Source organism: Macrotis lagotis, chromosome 2 (genome assembly GCF_037893015.1).
Source record: "Macrotis lagotis isolate mMagLag1 chromosome 2, bilby.v1.9.chrom.fasta, whole genome shotgun sequence".
In the NCBI taxonomy this organism is placed as follows: Eukaryota; Metazoa; Chordata; class Mammalia; order Peramelemorphia; family Peramelidae; genus Macrotis; species Macrotis lagotis.
Window position 1 is genome coordinate 132,265,329 of NC_133659.1, and position 19,572 is coordinate 132,284,900.

General features: G+C 39.3%; 1 protein-coding gene across 3 annotated transcripts in view; it reads left to right on the forward strand.

The window, feature by feature from the left end:
• The window catches only part of PSEN2 (presenilin 2), a 41,679-nt gene that overhangs the window by 14,245 nt on the left and 7,862 nt on the right, over positions 1–19,572 (forward strand). For all 3 annotated transcript variants that reach the window (XM_074222829.1, XM_074222831.1, XM_074222830.1), the window contains exons 3-5: positions 12,129–12,358; positions 13,185–13,326; positions 17,512–17,579. In XM_074222829.1, coding sequence (XP_074078930.1) covers positions 12,129–12,358; positions 13,185–13,326; positions 17,512–17,579 — 440 coding nt within the window. The remainder of the gene's footprint in view (positions 1–12,128; positions 12,359–13,184; positions 13,327–17,511; positions 17,580–19,572) is intronic.

The window sequence follows — 19,572 nt, forward strand, 5'->3', positions numbered from 1 at the left end:
GATGAGAGTAATGGTGGTATTCACCTCCTCCCTTCTTTCCCTCTATTGCAATAAGGCCTTTGTACCTCTTAATGTAATGAGATTTACCCCATTCAGCCTCCTCCATCCTCCCTCTCTTTACTGAACCCTTTTTTAAGGAGGTATTGTTTTTAAATCATTCTATCTGAGTCACAGAAAGGTCTTCAGTGTCCATCTCTTCTGGCTATTCGCTCTACTAGAATTACAGTTATTGAGAGTTATTAGAGTCTTTCTCCCAGGTAAGGATATATCCAGTTTCATCTTATTGAACAACAGTTTCTCAAATAAGTCATGCATATCCATTTCTTCTGGCTAATTAAATTCTCTCTAATAGCGTTACAATTCTCCAGAGTTGTTAAAGTCTTTCTTCCAGGCAGGGATATTGCCAGTTTCATCTTATTTGATAATAGTTTTTTCCCCTTCCCCCCCCCTTTTTTTAATTTTACCTTTTCATGTGTCTCTTGAATCTTCTGTTTGAAGTCCAAATTTTCTATTATGCTCTGGTCTTTTCATCAGGAAAAGTTGGAAGACTCCTCTTTCATTAAATGTCCATCTTTTGCCCTGGAAGAGAAGGCTTAGCTTTGCTGGATAGTGGATTCTTGGCAGGGTTGAACTCTTTGTTGGCTAACTTACAAATTAGAACAAATAAGACTATTAATAAATATTTATATAATGTTTTACAGTGAGGCAATGGATAATGAATTGAACTTGGAGTTAGGAAGTCCCAAGTTCAAATCCTTTCTTTGACACTGAATAACTGTGTCACACTGGGCAAGTCACTCAACCTTTGCCTGCCTCAGTCTCTTCCTCTATAAAAATGGGGAAAAGAATAGCACCAAGCTCCCAGGATTATAGTGAGAATCAAGGGAGACAGTAATGGCAAAGCCCTTAGTATACCTAGGGGAGGCTTTTGTTAGGGATTCTCATTGTTGCTGTTGTTGAGGTCATGCCATTCCCCACCTCTGCCTTTGTGCTAGCACCTCTTGTCAAGGACATTTACTGCCCCCTGACTTTCAGTAGCTCCCCTTCCCTTCATGGCTCAGCACTCTTGCTACCCCCTCCAGGGCCTGTCTTTGAGACCACCCTTCTACCTGCCCAGCAGACTGTTGAGACAGTCACTTACAATCCAGCTTATTGTTATAGACACCTAAGAAATGCTTTTTTACATTTAATCATCTATCCTTCCCCAGCCCTCCACTTCATTTTTTATTTGTTCTCAGTAGACAGAGAGAGCTGCATTGAACTTGATGTGACAACTCAAGTCACCCTTCAGGCTTCACTTGTGGAGGTTAAATGATTCCAATTTCTTTAATTTTTTTTTAAATGCCTGTGGATTTTAAATTGTTTCTGTTTCTGTTCAATTGATTCTTTGCCCCTTTCCTCCTTTTCTTCCTCTAAATGTTTAGATTGGAATGTGGTCTGGAAAAGAATGATACTTGAGCTACAAAAGATTTTCTCCCTCTCTTTTCCTTGGCTCTGGTTTCAGGCTATTCATAGAATTAAACAGACTGCTGATACATTTGTACGATTGCAGCTGAAAAATGGAAGTTCTTACAGATCCCTATTGGCCACGATCCCTCAAGTTTTCCCCTTGGTCCTTTCTTAGCTGCCTATTTACAGTAGCCTCCTTTCTGCTTGGGTTTACCCAAGAAGCCCTTTCACGTCTGGAATGAGCAGCTTTACGGCAGAGAGAGCACAAGTCCCTCACTCACCAAGCATTCCTAAGAGCCTCCTATGTGCCGAACTCAACCAGGTCAGCGTCCTAAGGAACCTGTGTTTTCTGTATAAGAGTAAACAGGGGGGCAGCTACGTGGTGCAGTGGATAAAGCACCAGCCCTGGAGTCAGGAGTACCTGGCTTCAAATCCGGTCTCAAACACTTAATAATTACCTAGCTGTGTGGCTTTGGGCACACCACTTACCCATTTGCCTTGCAAAAAAAAAAAAACCTAAAAAAAATCGTAAACAGGATGCACATTTAGGATCATCTACACAAAGAGAATGTGAGATTAATCAGGAGGGAGGACTAGCAGCTGGGGGTTCAGGAGAGGCCTCAGGCAGCAAGTCTGGAAGGAAAAGGGACAGGCTATGAGGCAGGGGTGAGGAGAGTCTACACTCCAAGTGTGTGGTATAAACAACCAGTGTAGACATAGGAGGAGACAGGACAGGGAATAGGATGTGCAAAGAGCAGCAGGATGGACCATGAGATGAATCAACAAGTCAGGAAGGAGAATGATGGAGAACAAGACTGGAAAGGGAGCTGGGGTCACTGTTGACAGACATTAAAGGGGAAGAGGGGAAAGGGGGGTACTTACTGCTCTGTCTGCCTATCTCTTTCTCCCTCTCAGATTATCTTCCTGAATGTATCTTGTTTAATTGAGCACCTGATTTAGGTCAGGCATTGTATTAAGGGTTTTATATTATCTCAACAACCCTGGGAAGTGCTTTTTTATCCCCATTTTACATTGAGGAAACTGAGGCAGCCAGAGGCTAAATGCCTTGCCAATGTTTGTGTTTGATCTGAGGAGTAATAAGGAAACACTGGATTTTACTGATGAGGGAAAGACATGGTCAGACCTGTCCCTTTAGAAATATCAGTCTGTCAGTTGTAGAAGCATGTAGTAGAAAGGGGAGAACTGTGTTTTTTAAAATAAATATATTCATTTATTATTCCAACTGCAATGCAAAAATAGTTTTCAATATTTCTTCTAGGGTAAGATTTTGAATTTCACATTTTTCTCCCTTCTTGCCTTCCCTCCCCACTCTGCTTGAAAACAAGTAATCTGATATAAGTTTTAAATGTATAACTATGTTAAACATTTCCATACTAGTCATATTGTGAAAGATGAATCAGAACAAAAGGGGGAAAAAGACCTCAAGAGGAAAAAGAAAAACTTAAAGAATAAAATGAGTTTTAAAAAGTGACAATAGTTGCTATGCTCTGCATTCAGACTCCATGTTTTTTTCTTTGAATGTGAATGGTATTTTCCAACATAAGTCCTTTAGAATTGTTCTTGATCTCTGAACTGCTGAGAAGAGTTAAGTCCATCTTAGTTGATTATCACACAGTATTGCTATTAATGTGTCCAATGTTCTCCTGGTTCTGCTTACTTCACTCAGCATCAGTTCATTTAAGTCTTTCCAGGCTTTTCTGAAGTCTGGTTGTTAATGATTTCTTACAGAACAATAGTACTCCATCACATTATATGCCATAACTTGTTCAGCCATTCCCCAATTGAAGGGCATCCCCTCAGTTTTCAATTCTTTGCCACTACAAAAAGAGCTGCTATAAATATTTTTGTACATGTGGGTCTTTTTCCTTCTTCAGGATGGTTGGATCAATTTGCAGCTCCATAAACAATGTATCAGTGTCCGAGTTTTCCTCTTCAACATTGATCATTTTCCTTTTTTGTCATAATGGCCAAACATAGGTTGTAGCTGAGGTGGTACCTCAGAATTGTTTAATTTGTATTTCTTTAATCAATAATTATTTAAACTATCTTTATATGACTTTAGATAGCTTTAATTTGTATTTCAGAAAATTGCCTATTCTTATCCTTTGACCATTTGTCAGTTGGGGAATGATTTGTGTTCTTTTAAATTTGACTTAGTTCTCTATGTATTTTAGAAATGAGACCTTTAACAGAAATGCTAGCTATAAAAATTGTTTTCCAGCTTGTGACTTCCTTTATCTTTGGTTTCATTGGTTTTATTTGTGTAAAACCTTTTGAATTTAATGTAATTTTAATTATTTATTTTGCATTTTATAATGTTCTCTATCTTTCTTTGGTCATAAATTCCTTCCCCCTCCAGATGTCTGACACCTCTTAATTGGCTTATGGTATATAAATCCTGTACCCATTTTGACCTAATCTTGGTATGGGGTGTGAGATGTTGGTCAGTGCCTAGTTTCTGTCATATTATTTTCCAGTTTTCCCAACAGTTTTTGTCAGCTAGTGAGTTTATCAAACAGTAGATTGCTATGGTCATTTATTACTATTTCTTTTGTACACAAATTATTCTAATGATCCACCATTCTATTTCTTAGCCAGTACCAGACAGTTTTGGTTTGATTTTTTTTTTTTAGGTTTTTGCAAGGCTAGGGGTTGAGTGGCTTGCCCAAGGCCACACAGCTAGGTAATTATTTAGTGTCTGAGGCCAGATTTGAACTCAAGTATTTGAAGACAACTCTGAGGGTAAATTTGGGAACCCAAAGAAATAGTGATATCTTGGATAGAAATAGGAAAATTTAGTAGCAGAGTGAGTTTGAAGGGAAAAGTCATGGGAGCATAGATTTAGAGCTGGAAAATATATTAGAAGCCATCAAGTCCAGCTGCTTTACAGATGAGGAAACTGAGGCAGAGAACAGTTAAGAGACTTGTCCAGGTCATGCAACTAGTAATTGAGGCAGGATTCTGACACCCAAATCCATCACTCTATCCACCATGCCCCATAGGTAATGAGTGTGAAGTTTGAGGTGTTTTCTGGAACTTCCTGTTTGAATTGTCCAAGAGGCATTGGATGGTTTTTTTAAAATTATATTTTGTTTAAGGCAATGGGGTTAAGTGACTTGCCCAAGGCCACACACAGCTAGGCAATTATTAAGTGTCTGAGACTGGATTTGACCTCCAGTCCTCCAAACTCCAGGGCTGGTGCTCTATCCACTTCACCACCTAGCTACTCCCAAGGCACTGGAACTTAGTATTATGCCCATGGATGATTCTGAGTACCTTTTTTTCTTTTCACTCTACAGAATCTCTCTGTGATCTCATCAGCCTCCAAGAGTTTAGTTATTATTTCTTTGAAAATAATTCTCTGGGGGCAGCTAGGTGGCATAGTGGATAAAGCACCGGCCTTGGGTCAGGGGTACCTGGGTTCAAATCCAGTCTCAGACACTTAATAATTACCTAGCTGTGTGGCCTTGGGCAAGCCACTTAACTCCATTTGCCTTGCAAAAACCTTAAAAAATAATAATAATAATAATTCTCATGGGAAATCAAGTAAATGTCCTTCAGTTGGGGCATGGCTTAGCAAATTGTGGTATATGTATGTCATGGAACACTGTTGTTCTATTAGAAACCAGGAGGGATGGGAATTCAGGGAATCCTGGAGGGATTTGCATGAACTGATGATGAGTGAGATGAGCAGAACCAGAAAAACACTGTACACCCTAACAGTAACATGGGGGTGATGGTCAACCTTGATAGACTCATTCATTCCATCAATGCAACAATTGGGAACAATTTTGGGCTGTCTGCAAAGGAGAGTGCCATCTGTATCCAGATAAAGAGCCGTGGAATTTGAACAAAGTTCAAGGACTGTTCCCTTTAATTTAGGATAAAAACCAGATATCTTATTGTCTGATCTTGTTACCTGTTAGACTTTTTTCTCTTCCTTAAGGATATGATTTCTCTCTCATCACATTCAATTTGGATCAGTGTCCAACATGGAAACAAAGTAAAGACTGACAGATTGCTTTCTGGGGGGGGGAGTAAGATTGGGGGGAAAATTGTAATAATAATATCTTTACTAAAAAAAAAAAAAGAAAATGATTCTCAGAGCTATGTATTTAACCCTAATCTTCCTTTTGACTTCCAGTCTTACATTACCTGTTAGACACCTTTAACTGGATTTCCTGCAGGCATCTCAAACTCAGCCTGTCCAAAAACAGAACTCATTATTTTTTCCTCTTCTTTCCAATTTCCCAAGGGTATCAACTGTCCTCTCAATCTTAAAATCCTCAGTCCTTTCAGTTCTGTTCAGTCTTAAAATCTTGGTGCCATCTTAGGTTCCTCATTCTCCTTCACCCTACATATCTAAGTTTGAATTCTTCACCCTTCTTCATCAGTAAATACCCTGGTTGGAGCTTTCATCACCTGGGCTATTGCAGTAACTTTCTTGTTGGACTTCTTGCTATAAAGTCTCTCTTAACTCCAGTGCATTCTTTAAAATTATTTGTCTTCCTAAAACTCAGGCCTGCCCCCATTACCTTCAGGATCAATTAGAATACCTTCTGTTTGATTTTTAATGCCAGAGGCAGGACCTTTCTTATATTTCCAATCTTCTTTCACTTCATTCCCTAGAACTATGTTCCAATCCCACAACACTGCCCTTGCTGTTACTAAAATGTAGCACTCCTCCATGCTTGGAAGGCCCTCCCTCCTCTTCTCCTTCTCCTTTTTTAAATTTTTTTTTATTTTATTTTTTTTTAGGGTTTTTTTTTTCAAGACAAATGGGGTTAAGTGGCTTGTCCAGGGCCACACAACTAGGTAATTATTAAGTGTCTGAGGTCAGATTTGAACTCAGGTACTCCTGACTCCAGGGCCAGTGCTCTATCCACTGCGCCACCTAGCCACCCCCTTCTCCTTTTTTTTAAATCTCACCTTCTACTAGAAGCCTGTCCTGGTCCTGGGACTAGTCCTAGTCCTTCCTTCCTCCCTCCTCCCTTTGAAATAATCTTCCATTTACAATATATGGATCTCATTCTTCACTCTATCTCTCCCATTAGGGCTAGGCCTGTTACTCTTTAACACAATCCTTGTCTAAAGAATTTAAAAATTTCTTTGAATACTTTCTCAGTCCAGGAACTAATTGTTAAATATTAATATACTTGCATGTGTATGGCAAATTTTTGAACAATGTAGGCCTATTATAGACTGGATAAATTAAATTCCTTTTCCCATTAGTTGATCTAATTTTACATAGCAATGCCAATTTGTATAGAATGTACCATGTACAAAGGTAACAAAAAATATTACATGCATGTTATGTATTTTAAAAATCACAAATTCATACTTTTCATAAATCATAGATTTATAAGATATATATATTTATATTTTGCTTTTCCAATCATTATTCCATTCACTGAGATAGCTTTTAGATGGCATAGATTTTTGTCTTAACTTGTATGTATATGTGTTGTTTATACCCCATAAATTATAAGCCTCTTGAGGACAGAATCATAGGATTACAGATTTAGAGCCATAAGAATTGTCTATCTGGTCTAGGTCCCTAACTTTATAGATAAGGTAATAAGAGACTTGGGTAGGGTAAGTAAGGTATCCAGGTATGGTAAGGGTCAGAGATAGGATCTGAACCCAGCTCCTCTGGTTTCCGAACCAGTCTTTTTCCCCCATTGTGTCTAATTTTCCTTTGGGCAGCTAGGTAGTGTAGTGAATAGAACACTGACCTTGGATTCAGGAGGACAGGAGTTTGAATCCAGCCTCAGACACTTGCCATTCACTAGCTATGTGACTTTGGGCAAATCACTTAATCCTGATTGCCCCACATCCAGGGCCATCTCCAGTCATCCTGATTCATATCTGGATCTAGACCCAAGATGGCTTTAAAGAAGAAAGTAAGGCTGGTTACTTAGCACCCCCTCTCTCAAATCCAATTCACGTGCTTGTCATGGTATCATCTCCCTGATGTCATGGTCTTTGAAAATGGACAAACAAACATTAGTTTCCTTTGCTTTTGGCTCCTATAGCACAGTGCCTGGCCCAAGGTAGGCCATTAAACATTGTTGATTGATTGATTAGATAGAGCAATGAACTTGGAGTCAGGACTAGCCCTGAGTTTATATTCTATCTCTGACAGAGGCCAGGTGGAAACCAGATTCTGCAATAATACATTTTATTATTTAACTCTTGGATTGATCATAGAGTAATTGATAGGTTGTTTTTTTTTAAAGAATTCTTTAAGGGGGCAGCTAGGTGGCACAGTGGATAGAGCACCGGCCCTGGAGTCAGGAGTACCTGAGTTCAAATCCAGCCTCAGACACTTAATAATTACCTAGCTGTGTGGCCTTGGGCAAGCCACTTAACCCCAGTGCCTTGCAAAAAAACTAAAAAAAAAAAGAATTCTTTAGCCAGGGACTGGGCTAATACCCTGAGGGTACCAAAGAAAGGTAATGACATGGTCCCAATCCTAAAGGAGGTCACGTTCTAATGAGGAGACAGCTCACAGACACCTCTATAGAGACATGCTACATATAGTGTGATCCTGGGCAAACCATAGAACTTCTTTCTGAGACTCAACTTCCTCATGGGTAAAATGGAAATAATAATAATAATGCCTCAGGGGCATCCAGGGGACAAAGTGGAAAGAATACCAGGCCAGGAGGCAAGAAGACCTGAGTACAGATCTGGCCTTAGACATTTACCAATTGTGTGATCTTGGGCAAAACATTTAACCTTGTTTGCCTCTGTGTCCTCATCTATAAAATGAACTGGAGAAAGAAATGGCAAATTGCTCAAATATCTCTGCCAAGAAAATCCCAAAAGGAGCCATGACGAGTCAAATACGACTGAAAATAACTGAACAGCAATATCAATGGTGCTTCCTCCCTGCCAGGGTTGTCGTAAAAACTGAGAGGGACTATGTGAAAAGTATTCTGCCAACCCTAAAACACTATATAAAACACAAACTTCTGTTATTATAAATGTATAGTTTATGATGTCTTGCTTTTAAAAATAATCATTACTAAGTTTCAACCTTCACATCAAAAAATGTTATCTGGTTTATATTTAGTAAATCAGGAGACTGAGGCCCAGAGGGACTTATCCAAAGTCACATAAAGTGAGTCAATTTTCTAACCAGGGACTTCAGACCCCTCTTCCAGCCTCCTCTGCCTCCTGTACATGTGTGTTTATAGCCAAGTGGAGAAGGGTACAGGAAGCCTGCAGAGAGGCCTATCGCAGCTCAGTAAAAAATCATCATGAACTCCCTATCACTAGAAGTTTTCAAATGACCTCTGCAACAATTTGTTGTGTGTATTTTAAAGGACATTTTTGTTCAGATAAGGGTCAGATTAGATAAAGGGTTATTAACCTGAATTCTCAGACTCCCAAGGTGACCATGGGTAGATTTCAGGGGATCCATGAACTTGTAATTTAATTCTTTTCCTTTGTAATCCTATATAATTTATGCTTTTAAAAACATTATTCTGGGGGTGGCTAGGTGGTGCAGTGGATAGAGCACTGGCCCTGGAGTCAGGAGTACCTGAGTTCAAATCCAGCCTCAGACACTTAATAATTACCTAGCCATGGGGCCTTGGGCAAGCCACTTAACCTCATTGCCTTGCAAAAACCTAAAAAACAAAAAACATTATTCTGCAAAGGGTTCATAGGTTTCACCATACTGCCTTAGGAGTCTGTGACACACAGAAAGATTAAGAGTCCTTGATTTAGAGGGTCCCTACTGTGAGACTGGGAGACCTTATGATTCTGAGGCAGTCAGTGGCACAGTGGATAGAACACTAAACCCAAAGTCCTCAGATACTTAGGAACTTGGTGACCCTGGTCATGTCTTTTGACTTCTGTCTGCCTTGGTTTTTTTATCTCTAAAGTGAGAATCATAGTCATATCTACCTTTTCTTTGCAAGGATCAAAGTAGAAAGAAACATTTAGTAGCATTTAGTAAAGGCTTCATGAGTATTCGCTTCTTTCCTTCCATTACAACACGAGGGTTTGGGTTGACATCTGTATAACAATATGAACCCTTCACTGACAGTTTAATGTTCTAGAGGGAACCATATCAGCTTCAGTTCCATGAGTAAATTGGCTAAATGTGTCTATCAAGGAGACACAGTTTCCTTCCTTTGTGAGCTTTAGGCCACTGATAAATTCTGCCTGATCTCATGAAGGAAGATTCTATTACTGTGAGGGTGGAGGGAAGGGTCTTAAAGCCAGGAGAAATAGGGCAGAAGGGATCCCAGTACCCCCACTCAAACTATTTCCCTTGGGGAGTCTGCCCATCAAACAGTGTACCTTCCTTACTCTGAAGCACCCATCCTTTTTGTCTATCTATTTACAGAACCCAAGTTAAGAACTCCAGGAGAGGGTGCTCTCCCTTCCAGCTTCCAACATTTTGTGATAGTTGAACAGGCTAAAGGTTCTCCTGGACATCTGATTGTACCACATGAATGCCTCAATTAACTAGAACTTTGGTGAAACATGACCAAGAATCAAAAACTGAGTTTAAAAAGTCTCTGTAAAAAACAATATTATAAGCAAACTAGAAGATCAAGGCATAGTTTACCTGTCAGATCTATGGAAAGGGAAGCAGTTTGGAAGGAAGAGATGGAGAACATCATTAAAAACAAACTAGATAATTTTGATTACATTAAATTAAAAAGCTTTTGCACAGGGGGTGGCTAGGTGGCACAGTGGATAGAGCACTGGCCCTGGAGTCAGGAGTACCTGAGTTCAAATCCAGCCTCATACACTTAATAATTACCTAGCTGTGTGGCCTTGGGCAAGCCACTTAACCCCATTGCCTTGCAAAAACTTAAAAAAAAAACCTTTTACACAGACAAAACCACTGTAAACAAGATCAAAAGAAACGTAGTAAGTTAGGAAACAATTTTTATGACTAGTGTTTCTGACAAAGGACTCATTTCTAAAACATACAGAGAACTGAGTCAAATTTTCAAAAAAGCAAGCCATTCTCCAATTGAGAAATAGTCAAAGGATATGCAAAGGCAATTTAGAGATGAGGAAATCAAAGTGATCCATATTCATATGAAAAATTGCTCTAAATCATTCCTTATTAAAGAAATGCAAATTAAAGCATCTCTGAGGGATCACCTCACACCTCTCAGATTGTCCAATGTGACTAGAAAGGACAAGAATGGATGTTGGAAGGAATATAGGAAATCTGGGACACCAATATATTATTGGTGGAGCTGTGAACTCATCCAACCTTTCTGGAGAGCAATTTGGAATTATGCCCAAAGGGCAATAAAAATGTGCATACCCTTTGATCCAGCAATACCACTACTGGGTTTATACCCTGAAGAGATTATGAAAAAGAGTAAAAATATCACTTGTACAAAAATGTTCATAGCAGCCCTGTTTGTGGTGACAAAGAATTGGAAATTAAGTGAATGTCCTTCAATTGGGGAATGGCTTTAACAAACTGGTATGTGTATGTCATGGAACACTATTGTTCTATTAAAAACCGGGAGGGATGGGAATTCAGGGAAACCTGGAAGGATTTGCATGAATTGATGCTGAGCAAGATGAATGGAACCAAAAAACATTATACACTCTAACAGCAACACAGGGGTGGACCTTTATGGACTTGCTCATTCCATCAATGCAACAATCAGGGACAATTTTGGGCTATCTGCAATGGAGAATACCATCTGTATCCAGAGAAAGAATTATGGACTTTGAACAAAGACCAAAGACTATTACTTTTAATTTAGAAAAAAACATCTTATTATGTAATTTTGCTATCTCTTATACTTTATTTTTCTTCCTTAAGGATCTGATTTATCTCTCATCGCATTAAACTGAGATCAATGTTATAGCATGGAAACAATGTAAAGGCTAACAGAATACCTTCTGTGGGGGGGTGAGAAGCAAGGTTAGGGAAAAAATTGTAAAATTCAAAATAAATAAAATAAATAAAACAAACAAATAAATAAATAAATGATAAAATAATAATAAATAATAAAATAAATAAAATAAAATAAATAAAATCTTTCTTTAAAAAAATGGAAACAAAAAGTCTCTGAGGAGTCAGAGTAGATTACATCAGGGAAGCTTTTCCTTCTCTAAGGACTCTGCCAGCCAGCTCCATGGCAGGGTCCTATACATTTGACCACCGTAGGTCTTCCTGCTTTAGGCCCCTCTTGATATTAATGTGTCATTAAACAAAGCTACCTTTGTTCACTATTTTAAAGAACCTTGTATGATTTTAAGCACAGAAGACACCCTTTTGGAAGAGAGTCATTAAGGTAGTTTTATACTCTGCCAGATAAACCCTCTACTCATTGGATATATCTTGTATAACATTATTATTTACATGTTTTCTCCAGCATTAAAATGTGTGCTCCTTGAAGGAGGGGACTGAGTTCTTGACTTTCCTCTGCATCCTCAGCACATAGGACAGCATCAGTGCTGCTTATGAACTGATGTACAGTGGGATCTAGTATTCTCAGTATTCTCTCTCCATCAGTCATGAAGATGGAATGAGAACATGTAATGCTGTTGTTTTTTAACAAAAAAGGAGCAATTCTCCTCATCCTCCTTGGGCCCTGTTCTTGAATGCATGCTGGGAGAGATCTGAGGCTCCACTGATGGTGTCTATTGCCCTCCTGCAGAAACGCCGAGGCAGCCTGTGTAACCATGGCGATGCTGACCAGTGTACCCCTGATAGCAGGGGCTCATCGAGAAGCAGCAGCCTGGAGGAGGACGAAGAAGAAGAAGAGCTGACGCTCAAGTATGGGGCAAAGCACGTGATCATGCTGTTTGTGCCAGTCACTCTCTGCATGGTGGTCGTCGTGGCAACCATTAAGTCAGTCCGCTTCTACACAGAGAAGAATGGACAGTTGTGAGTCAGTCCTATACATGCAATACCCAAGCTAGCTAAACATGTGTGTGTGTGTGTGGGGGGGTGTTGGATTAAGAGAAGAGCCAGAGAGAAAGTAAATGGACCTAATAGATTTGTAGTCCTCATTGTGGAGAGAGAGAAACCATGAGAACTGGAAAAGCCCTCAAAGGGCATCTACCCCAATGGTGTCCAACTTAAAAGTAGAAACTGGATCTCTAAATCGTACCTACAGGTGGCATAGCAACCTTATCTGTGTTCCATTGTACTTGTGTTTATTTTATTAAATATTTCCTAACAATATTTTAATCTGCTCCAAACAGTCTAACACCTCTGATCTAAACCATTTTCTTTGTTTTACATATGAGGAAACTGAGACCCAAAGATGAAATTTTTTCCCAAAATCACAGAGGAAGAGTAACAGTAGGGCAGAGATTGGAGCCCAAGACAGCACTCTCACCTCTAAAACATATTTATTTTAAAGAAACTTCAATCTGAGTTTAAATTTTAGATTAAAAAAGGGATTTTGAGAAGGTCATCTCATCTCTCTCCCTTCTGCTAGACTAGAACCAGTCAGCAGAATGAAACCTGAAATTGCCTAAACTGAGAAATCAGGTGGATTCTTTTGAAAGTGTGGGCCCTGGTGGCAGAATGACAAAGCCTGGCCTCAGACAGTGGGCCTGTGGCCAGATAGAAGCATGGAGAAGGTAGAGGAATAAGGTGGGTGAGAGATTCCAGTTGATAGAGGGGGAAAAGAAGAGGTGATGAAGAAAGGGTTTGAAAGGGAGAATAAGGCTGGGGACTAGTTATCCTTGCTCTTTACCTTCAGAATCTACACGCCCTTTACAGAAGACACACCCTCTATTGGTCAGCGCTTGCTCAACTCCGTGCTCAACACCCTCATCATGATCAGTGTCATCATTGTCATGACCATATTCCTGGTTGTGCTGTACAAGTATCGCTGCTACAAGGTGAGTGGTGCTGGAGGGATCCTCGCTGCTCCAGAGCTCAGCCAAGGGCTTGCTTGTGACTGTTCCAACACCACTTCTTGCCCAACTCTTGCCTTTTCAGGTTTTACATATATGTGTTTGTGTCAACATGTAGTTGCCCAATATAGTTTATATAGTGTGTATGTGTTATATATGCATTCTTTTTATTATCTGTATATTTGTGACATATATTTTTTACATTGTATGTATATATACTCAGATGTCCACATGATGAAATCTCATCAGTTTGGGAGTTCTATCCCAAAAGCCGTCCAAATCTGGCCATCTTCTGCACTTTCTTGTCTATGTTCTTGGGAGAGTTTAGTGTGAGCATTCTCACCGTGCTGAGTGCCCTCCTCACTACTGGAGTATGCCCATAGATACTTGCATATTCTGACAAAAGCAGCCTCCTGTCTCACCTATCAGTAGCCCTGAGCAAGTCATTTAACCTTAATGCCCCAGGCAGTTCCCTTAGACTGACTTGTCAGTTTGCAGTACACATTGATCCAGAGGAATTTTCTTTTTGAGAGTACCTTATCCCAAAGAAATTACAGTTCTAGTCCAAAAAAAAAGACATCTATACCCAATATGTGTCTTAGTGATACTTTGTAGCACTTTTAAGGTTTACAAAGTGCCTCCAATTCTAGAACCAGTCCTTTCCCCACTATGCCACAGTTTCATTTTTGTCTTTGAATCCCAGGTTAAGTAACCTACTCATGGTAAGGATGGCCAGTAAGGGTCAGAGGCAGGATTTGAACCTGGGTCTGTCTTAATTCCAAGTTTGGACCTCTTCCACTGTGTTATCCTTTCTTGTGTAAAAACATATACATGTATGTATTAGTATATTATATATGAATAATATTTATGTATGTATAATATATACAAACACATTACATACATGTGTGTGTCTGTGTTTATGTACATACACACACACACACACACACACACACACACACACACACAGAGCTAGTAGGTATAGTCAAGAAAGTGCTGTGCTAGGAGTGAGAAGACCTAAGGTTAAATCCAGACACTTGCCAATTACTTGACTCTGCCAAGTCATTTCATCTCTGCCTTAGTTTCCTCACCTGTAAAAAAGGAGGCACAATTTGTTGTGAGGATTATATGTGATAATATTTGCAAAGCACTTAGTACAATGCAACCCAAAATAGGAGCTATGAGTGTCAGTTATTAGTGTCATAATCATCATGTGTTTGCATATATGTGTAATTGTATTTTAAAGCCATGCTTAATCATTGAATTTTTTTTAGGTTTTTTCAAGGCAAATGGGGTTAAGTGCCCTGCCCAAGGCCACACAGCTAGGCAATTATTAAGTGTCTGAGGCCGGGTTTGAACTCTGGTAGTACTCCTGACTCCAGGGCTGGTGCTCTATCCACTGCACCACCTAGCTGCCCCATGCTATGCTTAATCCATTTACATTTTTGTGTGTTGATGTATTTCTGTTTATCTATGTGTATCTAGTGATCTGTCTTTATATAAGAGGGAGTTATAGATGAAAAGAGGACCAGACTTGAATCTGACACTCATTCCCTATGCACTTTAGACAAGTCATTTACTGTAGCCTCATTATCCTTACTTATAAAATGTGATAATAATGCCTATCTCACAGAATTGTTGTGAGGCTCAGATGAAATAATGAAAACAAAGCACTAATATTAGAAATGCACACAAGTGTTTGTGTATGTGTCTTTTTGGGTTCTGTAATTTCACTGATATTAGGAACTTTCTGTAAGGAAACTCCTTTTATTAAAGCAGTTGAAAAGTCTATCTGTATAACTAGATAAGTAGGTATATATACATGGACTCGATATGGGGCTTGAACCAAGGTCTTTCTGATTGGAGGCAAGCCCTCTGTCTGCTCTGCCAGCCCTCCATAAGTAGATATCAACTACATATATGTGTATAATGTGAAAAAGGCCATCCCAGATGTTTCCACTACTCAACAGTTCATATTTAATGCCAGACAAGTCAGTGTGTTTGAATCTTCCCCCTGTCCCTTTCACAACATTTCTGAATATGTTATACAATTTTACTGTGCTATGGTTTGTTTTTTAAAATGTCCTACTGGATTTCCCTTTTTTTATATTGTTCAGAGTATCACTTCCCCTATTTTAAAAGTTAATTTCTACTTTGATTCCCCTTATTAAGAAATAAGACTTTATTTTAAGGCCTTTGACTGCCACAAACTGGTTTTTGTTTTATTTTCTTTTCCCATTTCTCCTTAGAGCGGGCTCTATACAGATTTTGCTCTATGGTCTGAGAATCATTTCATCTGGGGATGTCCCTTTGTCTACATGGCAATCAATAGTATAACGGCACCAAGATATCTCCTTAGCCCTGTTTGCTTATCGTCCCAGAGACTTGGTGACTTTAGGAGAATGGCCTCCTAGAAAACTAGAAGGGGAGGGTGAGGCAAGCAGCTGGTGCAGTGGATAGAGCACCAACCCAGGAGTCAGAAGGACCTGAATTCAAATCCAGCTTCAGACATTTAATACTTAATAGCTGTGTGACTTTGTTCAAGTCATTTAACCTCAATGCCTTGCAAAAATAAAAAAAAAAGAGCCAGAAGGAACTTTAGAAAACATTCAATCTAGCCATTTTACTTGATAGATGTAAAAATAAAGATCCCAAAGGATAAAATGATTTGTCCCAGCTAACACAGTTATTTAATAGAGCAATCTTGGGCTCTCTCTCCCAATGTGGTATATAGTGGTATGTACCCCAGAATTAGCTTCCATAAATTTGTCTTCCTAAACCATCAACTACTAGAATAAGTATTACCAGTTTTGTAAAGGTAAAATTAATTTATTAATGATTATCAGAATACAGAAAATTAGTGATTGTCAGAATGCAGAAACAGTCCTTTAACTTTTAAGTTGAAAATAATATTGAGTTCAAAAGATTCTCTCCTCATTCCTATCTTCCACTAGAGGAATTTTAGGTAGTATTTGAAGTGGATGCCTCTTAGGAGGGAATGACGAATGAGTGTTTCCCAGGGGTGTCTTGTGGAGGCTGCTGCTCTGATCAGTACTTCTGCCATTGCAGGTGGAAGGACTGATCCTAGAGGGAAGTCCCTTCCAGACTTAAAAAATTCCTTGTCTTCCCAGCTTGTGTTTGGGGAGTGTATTTCTTCTTTGATCATCTTTAAAACTCTAGCTCCTCAGTGACCTGAATTTGTGAAAATAACTTAGTTAGGAAAGACTTGAAAATTGTTGTAGTCTCCACTTTCTCCTCTAGCTTTCAGTAATTGCAGTCATTGTTTGCAGATAAGTAATTAGCATTTGTGCTAATGAAATCCCAAATTTCTTGAAGTCTGTAATCTTTAAATTGTCTCCAAAGCACTTTGTGCACATTACTTCATGTAATTCCCAAAGCCACATAATTGTACAAGAATTATCCCTTTATTCCTTACAAATGAGAAACCTGAGACCCAAAGAGCTGCAGACTTACCCAAGGTCACATAGATTCTGTTGCATAGACAGAAATAGGAATCAAACCCTGGTTTGCTAACTCCAAATTCAGCATTCTTTTTGCTGTGCTGCACTAGTGCCCACCTTCAGTCACCATTGATCTAACTATACTCATGTATGCATAAATGAATGAAGCATTCATGAAGCACTTATTGGATGCAAAGTACTGTCCTAAGCCTGGGTGTGCAGTGAGAAAAATCAGACATGCCCTGCTGCCAAGGAGCTCACATTTTAATGAGAGGAGACATTAAATAAGGAAGTTTCGGCTACATGTCACTTGGAAAGTTCCATTGTCCTTAGAGCACAGCAACAAAGCAGCAGATGGTAAAAATACAAGGAATTAGAGAGAATGCAGTGACATTGGAGATACCCAGTCTCTTCGTAACTGTGAAACCATAGAGTAGACTGCAGCTTCTGTTGCAAAGCCATTTGTTGATGTGAGGACACTTTGGAACAGAAGTACTGGGTTGTTGGGGCTCTTCATTTTTAATTGCTCAAATTTATTTATTTGGCATCATGGTAGTACAGAACTTTAGCCACATGCTCAGTCACCTGTGATGGTTGACTTGAGCAGCAGCACCCTCACTTCGACTGATAAACCTAGGGTTTGTGTTTTGAAACAGTGAGCAAACTAAAAATGTTCCTTGTGTAAACTATGATGTGTGTTTCTGTTGTCCAGTTTATCCATGGCTGGTTGATCCTATCTTCTCTGATGCTGCTCTTCCTCTTCACTTACATTTATCTTGGGTAAGTGTCTGTCCCCCAGCTCTTTGATTGTTCCAGGTGACCCTTTCATCCACACTGCTCCCTGAGATGAAGAGCATGAAAGGGAGCATGGGTCAGAGGAGGTGATGGGGATCCATCTTTCCTCACAGCAACTCTGCAAGTGTAAGTAGCAATATTATACCCGTTTTACAGATTAGAACTCTGAGGCACAGAAGGTTGTGAGACTTGCCCACAGTCATACAGCTTCAGGAAGAAAGGCGTTTGGGTTCAGGAGGGTCGTGGTCTGAACTAGAACATTGATCCATTTATTCTGATTCTAAGACCCTGTTGCTCTTTCAAGTACACTTCAGTAAGAGACAAAAATGATATTTAGCAATGGGATACCATAGAAACAAGAGGGACCAGGATTGCCTTCTGTCTGATGCCAATCAGTAGATGTTTATTAAGCACCTGCTATTTGCCAGACTTTGAGCTAGGACCTGGCATTTCCTTACACATTTCCTTGTGGGTATAACACGGTAGACCTTAGTTGACTATGCATTCAATTTTCGGTCCCCTGTAAAAACACCAATGAATGTAGTGCTGGCCTTGGAGTTAAGAAGATCTAGGGTCAAGGTGCCTCCTGGCTGCATGACCCTGAGCAAGCCAAGCTGTCATTGCTACAGACATCTCTCAGCCTGAGTATAGGGTTGTCTTCCCTCAAGCAGTGAAAACCCAGATCCAGTCCAAAAGTTTAAAAGCAAGTTGATACTTTACTATAAACCTGATTAGGAGACTGAGTATTGAGAACCAGCAGGGACCTCAAATGGAGGCCATCAGATCGAACCCTCTTATTTTCTATATGAGGAGTCTGAGGTCCAGAGAGGTTGTGACTGGCTCATGGTAGCACAGATAGTAAGTCATTAGGAGACAATCGAACTACAATCCTCCAATTCCAAATTAGACGATAGTCGTATATTGGATGGAAAATTCCTCTTATTTAAGTTTTATTCTTTTTTTCTAAAACTTGATCAATTCCAAAATTTAGAAAATGATTGATTTGGGACATTGTACCCTGTTTGGGAATGTCCTCTTATTCCATATTTCTAAGGAATATAATAAGAAAGACAGGGAAGGAATGGTTCCTAATGTTTTGGGGGATATTGGCAGCTAACATTCTGTTAGTTTTCTGCTGGACTGATGAGTGAAATTCAGCTGTCTAAAACAGTATTTCTTAACCTGGGGTCCATGAACTTGGTTTTTTTTTTTTAGGTTTTTTGTAAGGCATATGGGGTTAAGTGGCTTGCCCAAGGCCACACAGCTAGGTAATTATTAAGTGTCTGAGACTGGATTTGAACCCAGGTACTCCTGACTCCAGGGCCAGTGCTTTATCCACTACGGCACCTAGCTGCCCCTATGAACTTGTTTTTTAAAATATTTTGATAACCCAAAAGATTGGTATTCATTGGAATCTTATGTATTTTACTTTATGTTTTTAAAATCATCATTCTGAGGAGTCTGTAGGTTTCTCCAGACTTCATCAAAGAGGTCTATGGAACGAAAAGGTTTAGAAATTTAAATTTAATTTATTTGAATATGCAATGAATTTCTAAAATAAACTAAGAGGAGGACTTAAAATAAAAGTAACAAGATCCCTCTTCATGAAAATATGTTTTGGAGTAGAGGAGAAAACTTATTTGAACTTATAAAGTCATGGAGATCTTAATATTAGAAGGAACCTTGGAGATCACAATACAATCTCCTGACTGCATATTGGAAAGCTAGGGCCCAAGGAAGTTGGGGACTTGACTTAGGTCATTTAGATAATACATGAAAATGCTAGGATCTAAGCCCCAGGTTTTATAACTCTTAAAGTCTTCTCTTTATGCCTGGGAATTCATAGGAGTTGGGAACAAAGTGCCTTTTGTGTACATTATCTTATTTGATCCTTAGAAAAACCCTATAGGACAGGTGTTATTATTTGCTCTCATTCTATACCCATAGAAACCAAGTCTCAGAGAAAGTGAATGTCTTC